This window comes from Tachysurus vachellii, chromosome 23, assembly GCF_030014155.1.
Source record: "Tachysurus vachellii isolate PV-2020 chromosome 23, HZAU_Pvac_v1, whole genome shotgun sequence".
NCBI lineage: Eukaryota > Metazoa > Chordata > Actinopteri > Siluriformes > Bagridae > Tachysurus > Tachysurus vachellii.
In genome coordinates, this window is record NC_083482.1 from 16,056,419 (window position 1) to 16,080,776 (window position 24,358).

General features: G+C 41.9%; 1 protein-coding gene across 1 annotated transcript in view; it reads left to right on the forward strand.

The window, feature by feature from the left end:
* The first annotated feature begins 1,127 nt into the window (after positions 1 to 1,127).
* The window catches only part of LOC132838595 (uncharacterized), a 79,137-nt gene continuing 55,906 nt past the window's right edge, over positions 1,128 to 24,358 (forward strand). Inside the window, exons 1-4 of the mRNA XM_060859015.1 lie at positions 1,128 to 1,224; positions 1,863 to 2,051; positions 2,592 to 2,803; positions 5,211 to 5,262. Coding sequence (XP_060714998.1) covers positions 1,212 to 1,224; positions 1,863 to 2,051; positions 2,592 to 2,803; positions 5,211 to 5,262 — 466 coding nt within the window. The 5' untranslated portion in view covers positions 1,128 to 1,211. The remainder of the gene's footprint in view (positions 1,225 to 1,862; positions 2,052 to 2,591; positions 2,804 to 5,210; positions 5,263 to 24,358) is intronic.

The window sequence follows — 24,358 nt, forward strand, 5'->3', positions numbered from 1 at the left end:
GTACAGAAATAAATCACACTTCAGACATTTGTTAGCAGTTGTAACAACTCTCAGGTCTCATTTCAAGCACAGAGCCGGGGCCCAACACAGAACTACAAATGGGCTGTAAACTCATCACCTTCACTGGTTATTTAAACTGCCTTTAAATCCACACGATTAAAGTCTCCAGCTATGATATGGGCTACTTCAGGATGGTTGCTCTGCTGTGATTTAATAGCACTTATCAAGTAGGCTAATGCTATGCCGGTGTTAGCATCTGGTGGGATGTAAACAGCTGTACCTATAACAATGGTAAACTCAGCTGGAAGGTAAAAGGCCCTGCATTTAACAGTCATGTACTCCAAATCAGAAGAACAATGCATGTCTACGATTTTAGTGTTGTTTCACCAGCTGTTATGAACATAAAGCCACACACCACCACCACCTTTCCTCTTACCAGAGTAATTTGTTTCTATCCCAATGAAATGCTGTGCAGCTTGCTAGCTCAATGCTACATCCAAAATGAATGAGTGTACCCATGTTTCTGTTATCAACAGGATGCATCAGTCCTCAGTGAGTTTGTTAGCAGTGATCTGGATCTTTGTTTTATCCATTTTGTTGTTAATGGATCTGGCATTGGCAAAATGCTGGGAAGCAGCGGTTTGTGTAGTTGTTTCCTATCAAGGATGCTGGACGATTCTTCCAGTGCTTCCAAGAGCTGAGAATGATCCATAGAGACCCCGGTGTTCTGGCTATCCCCTCAGGTATGTTAAAATTCATTTGTAACAGCCTGATTATATTGAGTTCCCAGAACTCTTGTTGGCTGTATGTGGGATTTGTGCTGCTGGGTTTAACATAAGCATACAGAAAAATAGACAAAAACACACTTAAAAGGCACCGAAAGCCATCAAGCTGCTGCGCCTGTGCACGGTACCATCTTGAGGATTTACCGGTCATTATTTTCGGTCATGTTGTTTTATTTAAATAGTCGACACGTATTAATAATTCCTCTTCATCACAGCACCATGTCAGGATTTTTATCTGTAACACTTTGACACAGCAGCAGTACACACTCAAGCCTCTTACAGCAATTAATCTGGGTGTTAAATAAATAGATGAAGGACAGAATGAAAGCGAAAGGGCTTTTATCAGACTTCATTTTCTTCATACCTATCAGTCCGATTCTGTACAAAGCACCAAACAAACCTTTATTTCGGCTTTAATTCGACTCCATGATGACTCGTGGTATGTACTTTTAACTTTTAAATACTTTTTAGCATTGCTGATGAATTTGTAATGTAATGCTTGTGCAGCCTTTGAATTTTTGCATTGTCATTGCTGGAAAGAAAATGATCTGAATCACTGTGCAGTAAATAGTAAAGTGTTAATTTACAGTCCTGAATAATACATTATCATGCTATGCAAATAATTCTCCATGTAGTTTAGCTGTGTGTTCTGGAACGTTTCTTTCTTTCCTCTTTCTTTTTTTGGTTGTTTGTGGCTTTATGGTGGCATTTTGTATATTTTTTTAGTACTATTGATTCTGGGACATTTTAAAAAGGGAATAATATGATGTGGATGCAAAAATATGAAACTGTTTATTAGTCTTTTAGCTTTGAAAGAACTTTTTAGCTTTGAATAGCACATTTATATCCCAGCACCACCACAAAGCCCTAAATCTCAACTGCTTAAAAAAAATCTGTCAAATGCTGTAAGCTTGTCATGCTATCAGTATGATAATAATAAAATGCTGCTGTTCAGTAAAATGTGTTTCTTTATACTGATTGTGGACTTATTACACTGTTTTATAAACCATTGAACATGAATTTATGACTTTATTGCTCTGTTTATTAGTTTTTTTGTTCTGTTCTCTGTATCTCCAGCACTCAGTGTCTTCATTATGGTTCTTGGGAACACCATGAACGCCCACAAGCAGTTTATGGACAAGTTGAAGACCAAAGTGAAGCTACATGAAGTGTCCTTGAAGGAACAAAGTGACGTCATCATGGCTTTTGTACCTATTGTGTCTCGAGCTGGAACAGACATTCAAGCTGCTCTTCACCGAATTCCGAGTAAATAAATTAATTTATAAATCTGCTTTCACACTTCAGCAAAACACCTTTTTATGTAGCCTTATATGAGTCTGTGATTTTGGAAATAATCATTTACAAAAAGTGAAACTTTTCAAGTTTCAAGTTGATGTCAAGAACAGAATGTTATTTATTGAGTGTGAGACGTTCTACACACACAGTCATTGATATGATAATGTTGCAAGGATGTTCTAAGGAAAAGTATGAAAAAAAAATCTTTTAAAAAAAAGTTTATAAAGATAGAAAACAGGACCTCCACATCCCCAGAGATACAGACTTATTTTGTCATTCTTAATAATAATAATAATAATAATAATAATAATAATAATAATAATAATGAATCTAACTGGTAAAAGTGTTGTCATGGTTGCAACATAAGCATCACAGGAGGAAACTTACAGTATAATATAGCTTCACAAAAGACAGGGTAAATGTGAAAGCCCTTTTTATGGAAAATTTATTATTTACTTATTTCTGAATTATATGTTCTCTCTCTCTCTCTCTCTCTCTCTCTTTTCTCAGAAGGACTTCCACACCAGCGCATTATTCTGGTGTCTCTACACCACACATATGATCCTAGTTACATTGCTCCAGACAGCAGACACTCTGTTAACAGGAGCGATGTGTTTGCTGTTGATTGTCTCTTTTATGAAGACCAGGGACTGCTGAACTCCCAGTGCAATGACAAGGCACTGAATAGAGTAATAAATCACCTCGGAGTTGAAACATCAAGTGTAAGTAAAAGGCTAAACAGACACTACACTAACACCAAAGCCACAAACTAGAGGAGGTTCATACAGTAAACTGGTCTGCTTTTGTGTAAACAAGTTCATTTGACTCTCTTTCCCTGCAGGTTGTGGACAACAATAAACTGATTTCTTGGATAATCATTGAGCTGAACCTTGTTTTTTTTGCCAGAAGGATTCAGCTTCATATTCATATTCTTCATATTCTTTATGATTGAGAATATTTTGCTGATTATCGTTGTTGTTCTGAATTGCTACTGCTATAGAAAGTGGACTTTTTTATTTTTATACCATAAATATTGTGTTTTTTTAACCATCATTATGAGCAGCATGACTGAGAATCAGGATTCACAGACGTATTACAATTTACAATGAGTAATAAAGAAAATTCTTTTGTTTGATTTGTGATTTAATTTTATCTGTGTGTAAACTGTATTTTGCATGTGCAGTGTATGTTTTTTTTATAGAAAGGAAATATTTCCACAAAGCATCATTTATATATATATATATATATATATATATATATATATATATATATATATATATATATATATATATATAGTCACATCCGGGGACGGAAGGAGACAGACCCGTACGCAGGATAGCTTCAAAAGAGGGGGGTTTAATAAACACAGGAAGACATAGACAGAAATGACAATAACTGAAACAATACGAATGACAACATTTAACAAGGACTAGACATGACGAGGGGAAACGTAACTAATGATCCGCGCTGCACTCAGCAACGCGGCTCACTTAAATATAACACAATGATGACACAATGAGGAGCAGGTGTGGTGACAGGGAGGAGCAGACGAAGGCGGGGCAGACACGTGACGAGGAATGACAACACTAGCACATGGCCAAAAGTCCGGGCTGAGTCCTGACAGAACCCCCCCCCCAAGGCGCGGCTCCCGAAGCGCCAAACCCTGGCGGAGTCCAGGAGGGGGGGCGAGGCACATGGCGAAGGCAGATGGGGGGAGCAAGGAACACGGCGAAGGCAAATGGGGGAACGAGGAACACGGCGAAGGCAGAAGGGGGAACGAGGAACACGGCGAAGGCCAATGGGGGGAGTAAGGCACACGGCGAGGCCGGTGGGGGAGCAAGGCACACGGCGAGGCCGGTGGGGGGAGTAAGGCACCCGGCGAGGCAAGCGGGGGGAGCAAGGCTCACGGCGGCACAGCAGCGAGGGCCGAGCGACGTCCTCAGCCGAGCAGAGGGGCCGAACGACGTCCACAGCCGAGCAGAAGGGCCGAGCGACGTCCACAGCCGAGCAGAAGGGCCGAGCGACGTCCACAGCCGAGCAGAAGGGCCACGCGACTTCCATGGCCGAGCTGAAGGGCCGAGCGATATCCTCAGCCGAGCTGAAGGGCCGAATGACGTCACAGCCGAGCTGAAGGGCCGAGCGATATCCACAGCCGAGCTGAAGGGCCGAACGCAACCCCGACACACCGCAGCCAGCTCACGTCCTGATGACCAAGGGTGGGAAGGTCCATCGCCCTGGGCCTGCAGCACCCCCCGCGGAAGAAGTGAAGCGACGCCCTCCTCGGACGGAACCGGAACTGGAGCGACGTCCTTCACTGAAAAAAAGGCGGGGCGATGCCGCAGGGCACCAAAAAACAAAAAAGGAGCAAAAACAGGTTGGTGACATCCTCCGCGAAGGAAGTGAGGCGACGACCGCTTCGGACAGAACCGAAAGTGGAGCGGCGTCCCTCACCGGAAAAAGGGCGGAGCGATGTCACCGAAAAAAGAAAAAAGGACTGGCGGAACAGTCCAGGGGAAGAGGAGGATAAAAAGCCGGTCCGAGCTGGAAGCTATCCTGCTGGGTCTGCTGGGTTTTAAGGCGGATCATTCTGTCACAACCGGGGACGGAAGGAGACAGACCCGTACGCAGGATAGCTTCAAAAGAGGGGGGTTTAATAAACACAGGAAGACATAGACAGAAATGACAATAACTGAAACAATACGAATGACAACATTTAACAAGGACTAGACATGACGAGGGGAAACGTAACTAATGATCCGCGCTGCACTCAGCAACGCGGCTCACTTAAATATAACACAATGATGACACAATGAGGAGCAGGTGTGGTGACAGGGAGGAGCAGACGAAGGCGGGGCAGACACGTGACGAGGAATGACAACACTAGCACATGGCCAAAAGTCCGGGCTGAGTCCTGACATATATATATATATATATATATATATATATATATATATATATATATATATATATATATATATATATATATAGAGAGAGAGAGAGAGAGAGAGAGAGAGAGAGATTGATTATATAGATAGATAGATAGATAGATAGATAGATAGATAGATAGATAGATAGAGAGGTGAGTCAAATTCTGTATTAATCTTTTTTTATCTTTGTTTTTTTTTGCAGGTGGAGCACACCAATTACAAAAGGAAAGCCCATGCTGCAGATATTGGTGCAGGTATTGGTGCATTTTCTGGAGCAGTTATTGGTGTTGGTTTTGGTTCTGGTATTGGTGCTGCTATTGGGTGCTAGTATTAGTAGTTTTGGTGGTTTCTCTTATAAAGCTATCAGTGTGTTTGAGAGAGAGACAGAGAGAGAGACACACACACACACACAGACCAAGCGTTTTGACACACACAAAATGTTTAAATGAACATATTTCAATTGTCATTTTATCATTTTCTGAAATCACAAATAATTTCATTTTATTTTCAACTGAATAGTGTAATACAAAAATAAAATTATTTCTATCTTCATATGATTCCTGTAAAGAGGAGGCATACGGCTGTGGATCCATTTGCAGCTTAGTTTTAATCACAATCAGAAGAGTAGTCAGACAGGCAATAATCAGGACGGGCAGAGGTACAAATATCAGAGGATAGGCAAAAATCAGAGTCGAGAACAGGCAAAAGGTCGGGGCAGGCAGAAAACAGGCAGAAGGGTCAGAAACAGGAAACAGAATAATACCAGGAAATCAGAACACAAGAAAACACTCAGAATGACAGTACGGAGACTAGTCGAGACCCCGAACAGATGTCAAGTTCATGTGTGGTTTTAAAGGGAGCGGAGATGAGAAACAGGTGGCGGTGATAATGAGTGTGACTGGTGGTGAATGGGAAGTGTAGTCGGGAAGCGCGCTAGTACTCCGGAGACGCGTCTCTATGGTGACGCTCAGGCGGCGGTTCGTAGTTCGTGACAATTACAGAGTTTTAGTAATGATATATAATTTTTTCATACTGAGCAGAAATACTAAATACTTCTTATTACTTAAAACATTCTTAGGAATTGTAACAATACCTCACATGCTTTTGCTTTCTGTGTCTCCTCTTCATCCAATGCCTCCAAGAGCTGAGAATGATCCCTGGAGACCCCGGTGTTCTGGCTATCCCCTCAGGTATGTTCGAAATTCATTTGTAACAGCCTGATTATACTGAGTTCCCAGAACTCTTGTTGGCTGTATGTGGGATTTGTGCTGCTGTGTTTAACATAAGCATACAGAAACTTAAAAGGCACCGAAAGCCATCAAGCCGCTGTTTGCTGTCGATTGTCTCTTTTATGAAGACCAGGGACTGCTGAACTCCCAGTGCAATGACAAGGCACTGAATAAAGTAATAAATCACCTCGGAGGAGAAACGGCACCAGATAATGCCCCTGTCATGAGCAGGTCAAGTGTAAGTAAAACGTTAACCAGACGCTACACTAACACCACAACCACAAACTAGAGGAAATTCTGTATTTAATTTTAATCAATTTTTTATTTATATATTTTTTTATTAATTTGCAGGAGGACAAAAGGAAAGACTTTGCCGCAGTTGGTGTTGGTGCAGTTATTGGTGCAGTTTCTGGAGCAGTTATTGGTTTTGGTGTTGGTTTTGCTATTAAGGGTGCAGTTTCTGGAGCAGTTATTGGTGCATTTTCTGGAGCAGTTATTGGTGCAGTTATTGGTGCTGCTATTGGTGCTGTTATTGGGTGGTAGTATTGGTAGTGTTGGTGGTTCCTGTTATAAAGCAATCAGTGTGTTTGAGAGAGAGACAGAGAGACACAAACACACAGGCCAAGCGTTCTGACACACACAAATGTTTAAATGAACATATTTCAATTGTCATTTTATCATTTTCTGAAATCACATCATTTCATTTCATTTTCAAGTGAATATTGTAATACAAAACTAAAATTATTTCTATCTTCATATGATTACAGAGTTTTAGTAATGATATATAATTTTTTCATGATGAGCAGAAATACTAAATACTTCTTATTACTTAAAACATTCTTAGGAATTGTAACAATACCTCAACATTTCCATTTTAATGTGCAGATTTGATGGATTTATGGATCTTAGCGTAGTGTTTACAGGTTAGCCGTTTTCTCACAGTTTAATCAGGAAGCTCATTTCTGACCATTTCACATAAGATCCGAGTTGAGGAGAGTTTACAAAGCTGATCAATCAAACTGCTCAGATCCACCGCATGCATCCAGCAGTTTACTGTTCATCAGGATCTAATAGAATTTCTTAATGCATCTAAATATATGAAGAATTCTGTGTAAAGTGTATTGTGTGTGTGTGTGTGTGTGAATAGAAAAACCTCGCAGTAACGTGATGCTGTTTTATTAAAACATATAACTGGACATTTCTTACACCAATATCTTTTATAATTATTAATGCCATGACTAAAATGGAAGCGCAGTATAGATCTGATATACAAAGTTCATGGGTTAGAAAATAAATTCCACTGAATCGTCCTTCATACACCAACAAAAGGAACTAGATTTGTAAAGTTCTTCGCGACAAATTTTGATGTTGGCTTTGACGAGGCAAGTATTCGCAAAGGCCGGTGCTTTTTGGAGGCGAGTGGACATAAGGGTCAGTGTTACTTTTAGAGGCAAGCGGACAGAAAGCTAGGGTGCCAAAACATTTGGAGGCAAGTAAAGACGAGCATGTGACGTCATCCGAATACTCCTGAGGAAGTTCCCCTCATTGGGCTGAGTGTTTTGATATGTCACATGTCCATGTTGTTTTTTGATTTTGCATATTTTGTGGGCGGGGCTGCGGGACAACCGAAAGGCCAGTCAGTACACCAATATAAAACTTTGTTCAGAGTATCACCCTAAAGGAGCTGGCCGAGTTTGGTGTAGATAGTTCGAAAGCTTGCCTTGAAGTACCGGTACTCAGATCGCTTAGAAAAGTCATAGCAACAAACTTCAGACCAGGGTCTACAACATATCCGAATTTGGTGCATGTGGCTCGAAAGCTCTAGGCCGCATTAAATTTTATAAATTTTTGTCTAAGTTTAAATAGGAAAACAGAATGTTGGCTTCTACAAAGCGACATAATTATTTCTGTACAAAAAGGCATCGGCCTCATTTACAATGTCCATGCTCGGTCTGTGTGACACCCGGATACAGAATACTGGGCAGTGTGTGTGTGTGTGTGTGTGTGTGTGTGTGTGTGTGTGTGTGTGTGTGTGTGTGTACAGTAAAACAATATGATATATTTGGATGTGTGTTTTCCTACAAGACCCTAATGAGATGTGTACACAAAGTTTTTAAGTAATCTTACAGCCAGTGACAAAAAAAAAAAGAATTAAAGAGTTTCTACTACTATTATTATTATCTTGTGAAAAAAAATGAAAACAAAGAAATTCAAAATACAAAGTCAACCTCTGGATCATAATATTACTTACTCTGCAAAAATAATGACTTTTTTTGCCTCACACAAACACTCAAACACTCACACACTCACTCAATCACTCACACAATCACTCACTCACACAATCGCTCACTCACTCACACACTCACTCACACACTTACACGATCACTCACACACTCACTCACTCACACACTCACTCACTCACACACTTACACGATCACTCACACACTCACTCACACACTCACTCACTCACACACTTACACGATCACTCACACAATCACTCACACACTCACACAATCACTCACACACTCACTCACTCACACACACTCGCTCACAGAATTTTGTTGGGGGTCTAATTATGCGAGCTGTTTGGGTTTAGTCTGATGTAAAATCGGTTAGCTAGTTTAGCCAGCTAGCTAACACCTTTGCAAGAGAAGGTGGGGGGGAGAGAGAGAGAGAGAGAGAGAGAGAGAGATGCATTAATGATGCTATGTTACTTCATTCTGCTTATGATTATTTTTTATAACTGCAAGCACGAGTTGTTTTATTCCCTTCATATCGAGTCATATCATTATTCTATGTCACCTTTATCTAGAGGATAATTAAACTGTAAATCTACCCCCTATGTGTTAATGTGTTCTGTCCTGCCATGTGGTTAGAGGACTGTAAGCTGGAAATGTACTTTTAGTTTTGCTTTCCTATAAATGCTTCATTTAGCAGCGAACTAAAAGAAAGTGAAAGTGAAAATTTAGTAGTTTGTTTTTTTTTTTATCAGAAGAACAATGCATGTCTAAAATTTGTGTTGTTGCACTAGATGTTATAACCTAGTGTTCTATACAGCAATTGATGGCTCAGTGTTGCACATGTATATCACGTGATGTCTTACCTGTTCTTTATCTCTTTCCCCGTTTAATACTGTCATTTGATCAACCAGATAATAGAAACGGTAGGAAACACCAGAGAGACAAGACCAAAATGAGCCACGAAACACTGAATCATCAAAGAACACAGACTTAACTAACAAACTAGATTTGTAAAGTTCGTTGCGACAAACTTTGATGTTGGCTTTGACGATGGAAGTATTCCCAAAGGCTGGTGCTTTTTGGAGGCGAGTGGACATAAGAGTCAGTGTTACTTTTGGAAGCAAGTAGACAGAAAGCTAGGGAGTGGAGACGAGCATGTGACGTCATCTGAATACTCTTGAGGAAGTTCCCCACATTGGGCTGAGTGTTTTGATATGTCACTTGTCCATGTTGTGCTAATTATTTTTTTCATGTGACATCACGTGACGTGACCAGAATACATGTGAGGCAGTTCTCCTCATTGTGTTGAGTGTTTTGATATGTCACAAGTCCATGTTGTGCTAATTTTTCATTTTCATGTGACGTCATGTGATGTCATCAGAATACAAGTGAGGAAGTTACCCTCATTGTTCTGAGTGTTTTGATATGTCACATGTCAATGTTGTAAAAAGTTTTTTGATTTTGCATATATTGGGGGCGGGGCTGGGGGACAACTGAAAGGCCAGTCTGTACACCAATTTAAAACTTTGTTCACAGTATCACCCTAAAGGAGCTGACCAAGTTTGGTGTAGATAGTTCGAAAGCTTGCCGGGTTATAAACCTCCAAAGTTTATAATGGGAGTCTATGGGAAAAAAGGCCAATTTGAGACCCGGTACCAGAAGTACCGGTACTCGGCTCGCTTAGAAAAGTAACAGCAACAAACTTCAGACCAGGGTCCATGTGGCTCGAAAGCCCTTGGAGGAGTTACTCTTGATAAATTTTTGTCTAAGCTTAAATAGGAAAACAGAATGTTGGCTTCTACAAAGCGACATAATTAATACCAGGATGGTACAGGGCAAAACAAGCATGCGAGTCAACCACCAAACAACCAAAAGCATGTGTGGCATGCCAGAGAGCTCCCGCCTCCTGCACAGGTGTGCCTTTTAATCACCAGTAGGGCGCCCTCACTGGTGAATCCGCGCGTTGTCGTCACCACGCGTCTTGGTGATTGGCAGACACATTGACCACACAGGTACCCACATCGCGCTGCTAAAACAAAAGTTAAGACACAGAACGAAGGGAAGAAAACAAAAACAAAATACCATTCCCAGAAACAAATAATAATATGGGACGTAACACTCCCCTCCTTAAAAATAAACATGTAATGTTTATTTCAAGCAGATTTATCAGGCTACACTCTGGACAGAGCATCAGCTAGCACATTCTCTGAACCCTTTTGATGCTTAATGTAAAGGTTATATCCCTGAACTACCAATGACCATCGCATAAGATGTTGATTCTTATTATACATTCTAGTCAGGAAAACTAGAGGGTTATAGTCAGTGTAAACAACTATAGGTGCACTTGAAGAACCCAGATACACTTCGAAAAACTGCAAAGCGAGCAACAACGCCAATGTTTCCTTTTCAATGACAGAATAATTTTGTTGATGTTGATTAAACTTTTTTGAAAAGTAACAAATTGAATGATCTACTCCTGCATCATCTTCCTGCAGAAGCACTGCCCCAGCTCCCACAGCGCTTGTGTCCACTTCCAGTTTAAAAGACAAAGTTTGGGGCAGCCAAGATTGGAGCACTAGACAACATAGCTTTCACTGCCTCAAATGCATTCTGGCAATCCTCAGTCCAGACAAACGAATTAACTGGGCTAAGCAAACTGGTCAAAGAGGCAACTACTGTAGAAAAGTTTTTACAAAAACTACGGTAGTAGCCTGCCATACACAGAAAACGTCTCAACTCCTGCCTAGACGTAGGCAAAGAAAAATCTACAATAGCAGTCACTTTAGCCTCAACAGGCTTTACCTGGCCATCTCCAACTTCTTTTCCCAGGTAAGTTACACTTGCCTTACCAAAGACACATTTAGACAGATTGAGAGTTAATGAAGCTTTCTCCAAACGTTCAAACACGGTCCGAATGAGTTTCAGATGTTCTGTCCACTCAGTTGAATACAGTACAAGGTCATCTAAGTGATTGTGGCAGGATAGTTTACTGTTGTGCCGTCAGGTAGTAATAGCCTATCGGAGAGCGCCGCTGTGTATAAAGGAGGGTGTCCGGTTCATGGTGATTGAATGCGCGTCATTTTGAGGTGCTCTTCCGGTTTCCGGTTCCGTGCTTCAACAGAGGCCGCTGGGTGTTAATGGTGCGGCTAGCTGCACGGCGGTTCAGCGTTGTTCCAGTTACTTTCAGTTGCCTGGGAGGTAAGAGGCTGTTAGCAGCATGGCTACGCTGTTTTGTTGTGGTCGTACAATAGGCTAATGCCGCACGTATGCTTCATTGTAGTGTTTCGCAACGGAAAGAAAAGGGTCAAAAACAATTTCTGTTGTGACAGACTGTCTACCCCCAGTCAGTGTTATTTCGTCACCCGATGTTCATCCATATCCGGTTTATTACTGAACCAGTACTGTATCTGTGATTTGGTGTGGCAGACGGCTACTTCTCCGGTTCCGGGGAATTCCTGCTGTATGTGCAGTTGATGCTCCACCTTGTTCCCGGGACAACGCTGCTGTTTTGTTCCGTGTTAATTTTTTGGTGTTTTGTGTTAAATTGCTTTGCTCCTCGCTAAATTGTTCTCTTTGGTAACTGTTTATTTTTGGTTTCGGTTTTGTTTCTTGATTTATAGCCATACTGTTACCTTCTTTCCGACACTGTTACTGTGCTTTAAATCCTATCTTGAGGTAGGAAGCCTTTTTGCTGAAGTCAGTGTGGTAATTAGTTATTTTGTTACTTCATTTAATTGCTTTGTCCTGATATCTAATTTATATATTTTCTTGGATTGGTTTATACTTCCTCCTGGAGTTTTGTAAACCTTTACTCTTTTTTGTTTGTTTATTTGGTTTTCTTTGGTTGAGCGTTTTTAATTCAATTTTAACATGTATTGTTTCTTTTGTTTTGTGTACTCTCTGCAGGAGCTGTAGGCCAAAAGGCCGAGAGGCCTGACTTTCCCTCTTTTCGAGTGTGTTTCTGTGCACCGTGTGCTGTGTGACCACCGACAGAAATTTCACTGAGCACTGAGTGAGTGTGTTGTGATTGAGCACATGCATGGTGTGGATATTTAAACCTACTTCTGTTTCAGCCTGTCTTGTCTTGAGCTTTTGATTTTCCTTTTTTTTTGTTTATTCTGAAACTTTATTTTACGGGTTGTTAATAAAATAAATTCTATTTTTGTACCCACGTCTCCTGCTCATTTATTAATCGGTAGAACGAATTTGTGCTCCTTATAGTATTGTGAGGTGATTCATATTTCCCTGGGTGAGAGTCCCAGGGTGGCGTAGTCTGTCATTTACATATTTAGGTTTGCATATTGTGCTTTCCGTCCATTTACCACTCCGTCACATAAGCATTACAATTTGGAACTTCAGCCAACATGGTTTGTATTAATCTTTGAAATGTGGCAGGTGCATTCCGTAATCCGAACGCCATGACGTGATATTGCATAAAGCAGTCAGGCGTTACGAAAGCAGAGATGTCAGAAGCGCGAGATGTTAGTGGGACCTGCCAATACCCTTTCAATAAATCTAGCCTGCTGACAAATTTGGCAGAGCCCAAATTATCAATGCGGTCTTCCATTCTGGGTAATGGATAACAGTCTGGTACTGTAACTGCATTAACACGACGGTAGTCAGTGCAGAAACAAAATGAACCGTCTGGCTTGTGCACTAAAAGGCAAGGAGAACTCCAAGGGCTACTACTGTGTTTAGCTAACCCATTCTGCAACAAATATTCAGTCTCTTGCTTCATAATAGACCTTTTAACAGCATTAACCCGATATGAATGTCGCTTAATAGGGGATGCGCCATCAACATCAATATTGTGTTGCAACACGGTAGTTTGCGACGGAACATCTCCGATCAAGACTCCGTCTTGTCTCTGATCTTCAGGTAAATGAGAGAGATGTGTCGACAAACTTTTTAAAATTTCAGAATTGTCCAACTTGGCACATTGTTGAGAAGTATTACGTAGGATTATGTCATCTGCACCAACCTCATCCTCCAGATTTGATTGGACTTCACAAGTCAGAGCCACAGAAGATTCCATGGGCCCTATGGTCACCACAGTAGATCTGTTCTGTGAACTATCTCTGGTGTGATAAGCCTTGAGCATATTGATATGACAGACGCGCGATTTACGCTTTCTGTCAGGAGTTCGGATCAGATAATCAGTCTCGCTGATTTTTCTCAACACAACGTACGGTCCTGAGAACCGTGCTGATAAGACAGAACCTTGAGTAGTCAACACCCTCATCTCAATCGTTTCCAGTTTCCAAGCAATATTTTCTCAACATAGATTTTAATGTCTGATGAAATCTTTCAATAGCTCCTTGGCTGTCAGGATGGTAAGCACTGGACACTTGGTGTTCTATAGATAGTGACTTTAAAACTTGTGCAAAAAGTTGTGATAGAAAATTTGTTCCCTGGTCAGTCTGTATAACTTTAGTGAAACCAAACGTGGAAAAGAATTTAAGCAACGTTTTTACGATCACTGGAGCAGTTATTTTTCTTAAAGGCACCGCCTCAGGAAATCTAGTAACTCTACACATAATAGTGCACAAGAATTGATTACCACACCTCGTTTTAGGTAACGGTCCAACACAGTCGACAAGCACCTGTTCAAACGCCTCTCCCATTACAGGGATAGGTGAAAGAGCAGCGGGTGGAATCAGCTGATTCGGTTTTCCCATTAGCTGGCAAACATGGCAAGTTCGACAAAATTTAGCAACATCTCTATTTATCCCTGGCCAAAAAAAAAATGTCTGAGAATGCGATGATGGGTCTTGGTCACACCCAGATGACCAGACAATAAATGTTCATGTGCCAAAGATAGAACATTTTGCCGATACTCACTAGGAACGACAATTTGATAGACTGCATTCCAGTCTATGTCTGTGTCACCCACTGAACTCCACTTACGCAACAACATTCCACCTTCTAGAAAATAAGCAATGTTTCTCTTTTCAACAGCATCAGGGCTAACAATGTTAGAGAAGCATTTTCTTAAGGTCTGATCTTAAAGGCAGCTTTAAGTTACTACTACCACTTTCTGAGTGTTTTAAATTAGACTTCTGGACCTTCTGGACCAACTTTGAGTTAGACTTTGTTATATCTTCACCAACCACATTGTGCAACATGAATGTATCAGTCAAATCAATATCATCCACAAATTTCCGCGATTGTGCGTGTGTGACTACGCACGCAGAAAACACATCTGGATAAGCTCTAGATAACTCATCAGTGGCTAGACTCATTTTCGGCGTGTCAGTAACTTCCAACATGGGCATGACTTCACCCCCAGCTAGGCCATTCCCCAAGATAAAAGTTATCCCCTTTACCGGAAGTGAAGGACGTATACCAACCTTCATGTTACCTGTAACAAGCGCACACTTGTTAGGGGTGTAGGGGGACTTTAACCATTCCCATCTCAATTCCCCGGACAAAGACACTTGAGCCACAATATGAGTCAGGTGACAATGATAAAACATCAGCTAAAACAAAAGATTGCTTTGCTCCGGTATCTCTTAATATCTGTATTTATTTTCGATCACTCGCATCATCAGATAAGGAAATTAAACCCTTCATCACGAAAGGGTAATAGCCAACATCAGGAGCATCCTCCGTCTCTTCGGAACTAAAACGTTCTACATGACACATAGCATTCAGTAAGCCGACGCTTTTAGGCTGCTGTGTTTGTTGTTTACGTTTTAAAGCATTACAATCTGCGATTAAATGGCCCTGTTTATGACAATAAAAACACTCTCGAGCGTCTTTAGATGACGGGGCGACCTTTGCCCGAGAAGACTGATCGGGTATAGGAACTGCACTCTTATCTGTGCGTGAAGAAAACACCGTCTTATGTGTAAGAACGAATTCATCTGCTAAAACAGCAGCATGTGACAGCGATGATACCTTTTGCTCATTCAAATAAACCACGACACCTTCCGGTAGACAACTTTTAAAATCTTCAAGCAAAATTAATTCTCTCAATGACGCAAATGTAACGAGTTATAAATGTAATACATTATTTTCTTTTTTTCACAAAAATCCTTATATTACCGTATTGTTTTTTTTTTTTTTTGGGTATTAAGTATTCATTTTGGTGTTTTCTGTTGGGAGACTTTTGTTTTGACACTCTCTGTGTTACGCAGACGGCACTTTCCATTGAGCATGCGCACCTCTTCAGTCTGTATTGCATGTGCCGGAGAGAGGTAGGCATTTGTGTGAGCTCGATAATTAAGTTTATTAAGTGTAGAAATGGACTTAATTTCATTTTGTAAACAGTTGTGAGATTGAGACATTGTTTTATGCTTTATGTACAAGTGGATGTCGAGTGAGAGAATTTATCGTGTGGGCCGTTTATATACGGTGTTAACGTGGTTGTTAGCCAGCTAACATGTGTTGTGTTATACAGGGATATATTGTCACGAGGTGCCCACGAGTGATTAATAATCTTTATCGACATTAATCCACAGGTATTTCTTCCTTAATCTATTTTCTATTGGTTTTGTATGAATGTTTTAATGTTAATGTGTTTTGTTCAACTGTTACATATAATGAGTCTGTATTGCATGTGCCGGAGAGAGGGATATATTGTCACGAGGTGCCCACGAGTGATTAATAATCTTTATCGACATTAATCCACAGGAGTGTTAATGAGTGGCCAAGGCTGGTAATAAACTTTCTCTGGTGAACTGAGCGAAAGCGTCCTGAGCCTTCTTTGAACACAACGCGGATAAGGGTAGCAGCGGTTAGTCTGAGACCGGCTACATTGGTGCCGTTTTTTTGATTTGCTTCAGGATCTACGTCAGCTGGGTCACCGAGGGATGCTGAATTAAGGTTCACTTGTTTCTTAGTGGAGAACTGTGATAATATAAATGGACATTTGAGCTTCTTGATTTTGAATAATATTGACCGAAGCATTCTCTCACATTAGTTATTCTTTGTTTCAGAGTTATAGATATTTCTAACGTGATAATTGTATCTAAAAATTTATCAAGTTATATATTTTTATGTTTGTTTGATTCTGAACATGGCATTTAGTTTAAAAGCAGACGAAATTGATGTAAATGACACCATGACTGGCTCGGGTTTTGGAAGGGGTAGGTTTTTTGGTGAAGTTCCACTTACTCCAATTGTTAAGGGGCGTAGAACTAAAGGAGCATCTCCTGTCTTATGCTCCACACGTGTAACCAGTTATGGCTCCAATCCGGCAGCTGATACTTTGCCTTTAGCTGTCCCAGATATAAATGATGCAAATTGGCAAGGTTTGATAGCACACATCGCTCAACAAGTAGGACAGACAATGTTAGCTTCCCAAAAAGAGGCTAGTAATGGGGTAAATGAGAGTAGAGGTGCACAAACACAAGGGTTGAGTACCAGTAATACATCCCCAGACATACCCTCACTTAACTTGACTGGAGTGAGGTTAGTCATGCAATCTGATGCAAAAGAGCCACCAGTTTACCGTGGTGATTCATCAGACAAGCTTGGAGTTCGTGAGTGGGAGGAGCTGATGGATACATATTTGCGAAAGAGAGGCATACCATTAGAAGAACATCATCAAGAGAATTTAAGCAGATTGATGGGTAAAGCTAAAGATTTAGTCAAAGTTACCCTTCGTTGTAATTCAGCTTTAAACCCAGTTGAGAACCTGAAGGTCATCATGGATATCCTGAAACAACATTTTAGCGATGCCAACTATTCATGCATGCCTTTGGCCGACTTCTATGCCACTGTTCCATTAGCAGGAGAAGATCCTGTCGAATATTGGGTACGACTAAATAAAACAGTGGATCTGGCAGAGGAAGCTTTAAAAAGACTTGGACGACGGATGGAGGACCCATGTCAAGAAGTGGCTATGATGTTTGTGAAGTACTGCCCTGATTCAAATCTTGCTGCGGTGTTCCGTTTTAAATCCCCAGAAAAATGGACCGCACAGGAAATCCAGGAGCAGCTTGACCGCTACCAGAAAGATTTAAAGGAGAAGATGTCAACCAAACTGAAACGTCATAATGCTCCCAGACATGCCACTGCTCACGTTCAGATGTCCTATGAGAGCGATGAAGTGGATGTTGACCCTCCTATAGAGCCAGGTGACTGTAGCAAAGTCAGTACTGCACAGAGTGATGACAATTGCATGAGAACTTTGATTAGCCTTCTTGACCGTGCTTTGTCTCAAAATGTCCAAATGCCTATTCGTCAGCCACAGAGCAAGTTCTGTAGAGTGTGTCGATCTCACGAACACTCCACCGTGGCACATTGCCGACGAGAGCATCTGTGTTTTGCATGCTTTCAACCAGGGCATAGTAAGAGGGATTGTGCAAGTGACAGGCCCAGGCCTAGTCTGGCAGCATTCCGCGGCCCATCAACTTTAAACTAGATGGCTCACGTTCGGAAGGGGGATGCGTGAGTGCAGGCAAAAAACCCCTAGAGAGTATTAATCTTACACATTTCTATGAAAGCGCATGCACACAGGCCCCCATTGGGACCAAGGTGATAGCACAAAATATTCAGGCAGTTGAGGCATTCGATGAGTTGTTCTATGCACCAGTTAGTGTAAATAGCATGTTTCCATTGAAGGGAATGCTAGATACAGGTTCCATGGCCTGCACTTTTAGTGAAGAAGCAGAGAAGAGGATGTTATGTGTGCTGTCTACACCCACACCGCTTCAGGAGGAAGTCATCTTAGTAGGATGTGGCGGGAAGGTTACAAAACCAAAATGTATGTACGAAGTTGAATTGAAAATTTATGGAGAAAGCTGCTTAGTACCCATTCTCGTTGTACCCGGCCAGTGGGATGATTTGATCATTGGCACAAATGTAATCAAATTCCTTGCACATCGTATGAAAAGTATCAGTGACTACTGGAGACTTGTTTCTAATCACGCAGTGGAGCCAATGGCAAATTGTGAGCATTTCCTGGATGTCATGGCCAACACATGTCGCTGGAAAGGTTCAGAGCCACCAAATAAGGTGGGAACTATTAAGCTACAGCAATGTGTCACTCTCCTGGCAAGGCAAGAGCACCTCGTCTGGGGGAGATTGCCCAAAGATGTTCCAATGTCACCAGGGAGCACAGTTGTAGTTGAACCAACGACTTCAAAGTCTGTATCCCGAGACGTCATGGTTGGACGAGTTATCACGCCATTATGGGGTGATCACTGGGTTCCTGTAAAAGTCACCAACATCTCTGACAAGCCAGTCACTCTAAGGAGAAATCGCAAATTGGCAGATGTTTTCCCATGTGTCGCAGTGGAGGATTTTGAACTTTTACAAGGGCTGAGTCGTGCTGAAATGGTTGTAAAAGAGAGTCAGAGTGTACCTAATTCATCAGTTGACTTCAAACAAAGGATGGAAACTGTTGGCCTCTCCGATCTTAACATCCAGTCTTGCTCCATCGGCCATGAGACAAAGGAGAAGTTAGTGCAGTTATTGGAGAGATATCATGACGTGTTTTCCAAGCACTCATTGGACTGTGGAGAAGTAAAAGGGTTCGTTCACCGCATTCGGCTGATGGATGAGCGTCCTTTCAGACTCCCTTATCGACGAGTGCCACCTGCGCATTACCAAAAGCTACGGCAAGTTTTGTCCAAGATGGAAGAACAGGGGATAATTAGGAAGTCTGTAAGTGAGTATGCTTCCCCGTTAGTCCTAGTGTGGAAGAAGGATGGCAGTCTTAGAGTATGCACAGATTTCAGATGGTTAAATGCAAGAACGATAAAGGATGCACACCCACTTCCACACCAGTCCGACTGTTTAGCTGCTCTAGGTGGGAATACACTCTTCAGCACCATGGACCTGACGTCAGGATTTTATAACATCCCTATGGCTGAAGAGGACAAAAAGTATACTGCGTTCACAACTCCAGTAGGGCTGCACGAATATAACAGGATGCCGCAAGGACTATGTAATAGCCCCGCCTCCTTTATGAGAATGATGGTCAGCATCTTTGGAGACTTGAACTTCAGCAGTTTGTTGTGCTACCTTGACGACCTGTTGGTGTTTGCTCCAGGTGAGTCGGAAGCATTAGAAAGGCTGGAGGTTGTGTTTAGTCGTCTGAGGCAGTACAATCTTAAGTTAAGCCCTAAGAAATGCCACCTGATGAGATCCTCTGTAAAGTTCCTGGGACACATCATAGACAGGAATGGAGTTTCTGTAGATCCTGATAAAGTCGAAGTCATTTCGAAATTGTCCAAGTTCGATCTGATGGAGGGCGACAGATGCACCCCATCAGTGCGGAGGATTAAATCAGTCCTTGGTATGATCTTCTATTACCAACATTTCATTCCCGGATGTTCTTCCTTGGCAAAGCCACTTTTTGCTCTCACAGCTGGGCAAAGGAGGAAGAGGGGAAACAAGGGTGATGTTAAAGCAGGAACGTACAGGAAACTTAAGCCCACAGATTGGACTGTGGAATGTGATTATGCATTACGTAGCTTAAAGGAGAGCCTATTACAAAGTGTGGTATTAGCCCACCCCGACTTTTCTCGACCCTTAATACTGGCAGTTGACGCTTCACTGGATGGGTTGGGAGCTGTATTATCCCAAGTGCCTGCAGGCGAAGAACGAGCTCACCCAATCGCATTTGCAAGTAAGACCCTGAGCAAATCGCAGAGAAACTACCCAGTTCACAAGCTCGAGTTTCTGGCACTCAAATGGAGTGTGTGCGAGAAATTTAGCCATTGGTTGAAAGGTCAAACATTCACCGTCTGGACTGACAACAATCCGCTCACGTACGTTATGTCCAAGGCAAAGCTTTATGCATGCGAGCAACGGTGGGTGTCCAAACTGGCGGCATACACCTTTGAGCTGAAACACATAGCAGGGACAAAAAATGTAGTGGCAGATGCTTTGAGTAGGGACCCTTTTGTCAGGACTGTGAGCAGCAGGTTAATGAAGGAGCGTTATCGTGATTTGCTAGAGGAGGCTGAAGAGGTTGATGGAGATGGAGTTAGGGATGCCTTCCACCAAGGTGCTCAAAATTTACAGATTTGTCTCCAATCCTGTCTTGCCTTGCCCTCTGATAGTGCCACCGTCAAGGCCTGTTTAAGTTCCCATGATCAATGGGAAGAAACATCTCGAGCCCGAGCAGTACAGCTAATTCAGTCTTACCAAGATTTTATACCAGCTGGAACTGACACCCTTCCTACCATTGCTGTGGATAAAATCCATGCAATGCAAGAGGCTGATTCAGTCATTTCCAGAGTCATGTTCTTTATGAATGCGAAGCGTCAACCTGCAAGGCGAGAAAGGGCCAATATGAATGCCAAGACCCTATCACTTCTCAGACAGTGGGACAAATTAAAGATTATGGATGGAATATTGTACAGAGTTATACAAGATCCACACACTAAACATAAGCGATATCAGCTCGTTTTACCTACTAGCCTAAAGGATCAAGTTTTGAAGGGCGTGCATGACCTAGCGGGACATCAAGGGCAAGCAAGAACCATCCATCTAGCCCGCCAACGCTTCTTTTGGCCAGGAATGGGGAATGATGTTTGCAATTACATCAAGTGCTGTCAGAGATGCATCTTGGCCAAGGCCCCCGAACCATCTGCATGGGCCCCGCTTGAAAGTATTAAGACCTCTATGCCTATGGAATTAGTATGTCTGGACTTTTGGACTGCGGAGGATGGGAAGAAGCGCTCTGTAGATGTGCTTGTTATGACGGACCATTTCACGAAATTGGCTCATGCATTCCCTTGTGCAAATCAATCAGCAAAACAGGTCGCTAGGAAGCTGTGGGACCGTGTATTCTGTGTATATGGATTTCCGAGTCGCATCCACACAGACCAGGGAGCTAACTTTGAGAGCACTCTTATAAAGGAGTTGTTAAAGCTATCAGGGGTTGCCAAGTCTCATACCACTGTGTACCACCCCATGGGGAATGGAGGAGTAGAGAGATTCAATCGGACTTTAGGAAGTATGCTCCGAACTCTGCCCCTGAAAGAGAAGCACAAATGGGCGGAGCAAATACAGACATTGACCTTTGCCTACAATGCTACGGTCCATGAGACAACAGGTTATGCTCCCTTCCAGCTTATGTTTGGGCGTGTGCCAAGACTGCCGGTAGATGTTATGTTCAGACAGGTGCTGTATGATCCTGTAGTTGTTGATCACAGTACTTACCTGAAATCGTTGATGTCATACCTCCATGAGGCAGCTGAGATCGCACAACAACATTCCGAAGGAGAGCAGAGGAAACAGGCAAAAGGTTACAACAAGAAGGTCAGAGGTACGTACCTGAATATCGGAGACCGTGTGCTGGTGGCGAATAAAGGAGAAAGGGGGAAGAGGAAATTAGCGGATAAGTGGGACCCTGTAGTGTACACTGTAGCAGACAGGAACTTGCAGACGCACACTTACAAGCTCAAAGACGAGAAAGGTCACGTGAGGATAGTGCACAGAAACCTGTTGTTGGATATTAGTTTTCTTCCTGTTGAGTCACCTGACGAGGAGGGAAGCCCACTGCCCTTTGTAAGGGAGTCAGAGAATGAGACAAGTAGCATCAGGAGTGAGTGTTTTGTGGAAGGTTTCAATCTAACAGACTCGGAGGAAAGAACTATGAGATGGGTAGATGAAGACTCTGAAAGCGCTGCAGTTCAAGACTCTGAAGAAGCCTTGGAAACAAATCATTCCAGTTCAGATGGAAAAGAGTCTAGTGTTCAGTTACAAATTGAAGAGAGTCTTCCCCAGAGTGGTTTAGAATCCAGTTCAATATCTCTTGACGTTAACCTTGACTGTGACACAGAGACATATATACAAGCTCCAACTGGCCATCAAACTGACATTGACACCCAAGATTCAGTTCCTGATGCTCAGGTTGTTAGAACACGGGTAGGAAGAGTTGTTAAGAAAGTGAAGAAAGTAGCTTATTATCTTCATGGTGTAGAAAGTCACCTGAAAAGGAGTACTGTGATATTTCTTTCTCTGTCTTGAATAGTATTGTTATATATTGACTTAGTAAGATGTGTAGGGACATTTTGATTCCAAGTATGGAATAGTAGGATCAGGTCGTATTATGGTGTACAAGGCATCATAATGTTCCAAGATGATCTTAGGCTTGATCACCCTGAGGTTTTTCTTGACCTATTAATGGGTAACTCACAAGTTGAACTAATGGGCATTTCATTGCTGACCTGTGTTAGTTATTTGAATTGAATTCAATACGGATTTTAGTGAAATCCGGAAGGGGTGAATGTAACGAGTTATAAATGTAATACATTATTTTCTTTTTTTCACAAAAATCCTTATATTACCGTATTGTTTTTCTTTTTTTTTGGGTATTAAGTATTCATTTTGGTGTTTTCTGTTGGGAGACTTTTGTTTTGACACTCTCTGTGTTACGCAGACGGCACTTTCCATTGAGCATGCGCACCTCTTCAGTCTGTATTGCATGTGCGGAGAGAGGTAGGCATTTGTGTGAGCTCGATAATTAAATTTATTAAGTGTAGAAATGGACTTAATTTCATTTTGTAAACAGTTGTGAGATTGAGACATTGTTTTATGCTTTATGTACAAGTGGATGTCGAGTGAGAGAATTTATCGTGTGGGCCGTTTATATACGGTGTTAACGTGGTTGTTAGCCAGCTAACATGTGTTGTGTTATACAGGGATATATTGTCACGAGGTGCCCACGAGTGATTAATAATCTTTATCGACATTAATCCACAGGTATTTCTTCCTTAATCTATTTTCTATTGGTTTTGTATGAATGTTTTAATGTTAATGTGTTTTGTTCAACTGTTACATATAATGAGTCTGTATTGCATGTGCCGGAGAGAGGGATATATTGTCACGAGGTGCCCACGAGTGTTTAATAATCTTTATCGACATTAATCCACAGGAGTGTTAATGAGTGGCCAAGGCTGGTAATAAACTTTCTCTGGTGAACTGAGCGAAAGCGTCCTGAGCCTTCTTTGAACACAACGCGGATAAGGGTAGCAGCGGTTAGTCTGAGACCGGCTACACAAAGTCATCCACTTTACTGGCATTACACCATTTATCCAGCAAATCACTTTTCTCATGAGCGAACTCTACAAAAGTAGAATTAGAGTTTTTTTTTATATGGTTACGGAACCTCTGCCTATAGGCTTCGGGAACCAATTCATACGCGCGGAGAATGGCTAATTTTACCGTGTCATATTGTAAACTCTCCTTCAACGGTAAAGTCGAGAAAACCTCTCGTGCCTTACCCACTAATTTGCACTGAAGTAAAATTGTCCATGCTTCTTTTGGCCAACAAAGTGAAGTTGCGATACGTTCAAAAGCATGAAAATAGGAGTCAACATCGGTTTCCCTAAAATGAGGCACTAACATAATATTTTTACCAATATCAAACGTACCAGTTACTGAGTTTGCATCTGCCGGTTGAGAGACCATAGCGACTCGAGAGGGAACAGGTGCAGAAGGAGCCAGCCTAACTTGAGGAGGAGGAACTGACTGCACGGCTGCTGCAATTGTGCAATTGCTGCAACTCCAATTGTCGCATCTTAATCTGTTTTTTAGCCTCAATCTCAAGTGTTCGTATCTAAAGGCGCAAATCTAATTCAGCCTGTTGTTTATCTGCTTTTTCTTGAGTTTCCATTTGTAAACGAGCTATCCGAACTTTTAATCTCGTATCCCCCTTGGAACCAGAGGAAACAGGTGAGAACGGATCAAACAACGGCAGGCCGGTCCTAACCACATCCTCTGCGGCTCACTTCACACATTCTCTCTATCAGTTACATCAGGACTAGGAATGCCTTCCGCCCCAACTAACACAGAATCTGAATCCGACACAACCAGAATTTTTACTTCAAGCAAATGATTCCACACTACCGGATTTTGGAAATGACTTGCGATGGTTAGTAATTCATCCTTTCTACATTTGTCAAATAACTCCACAG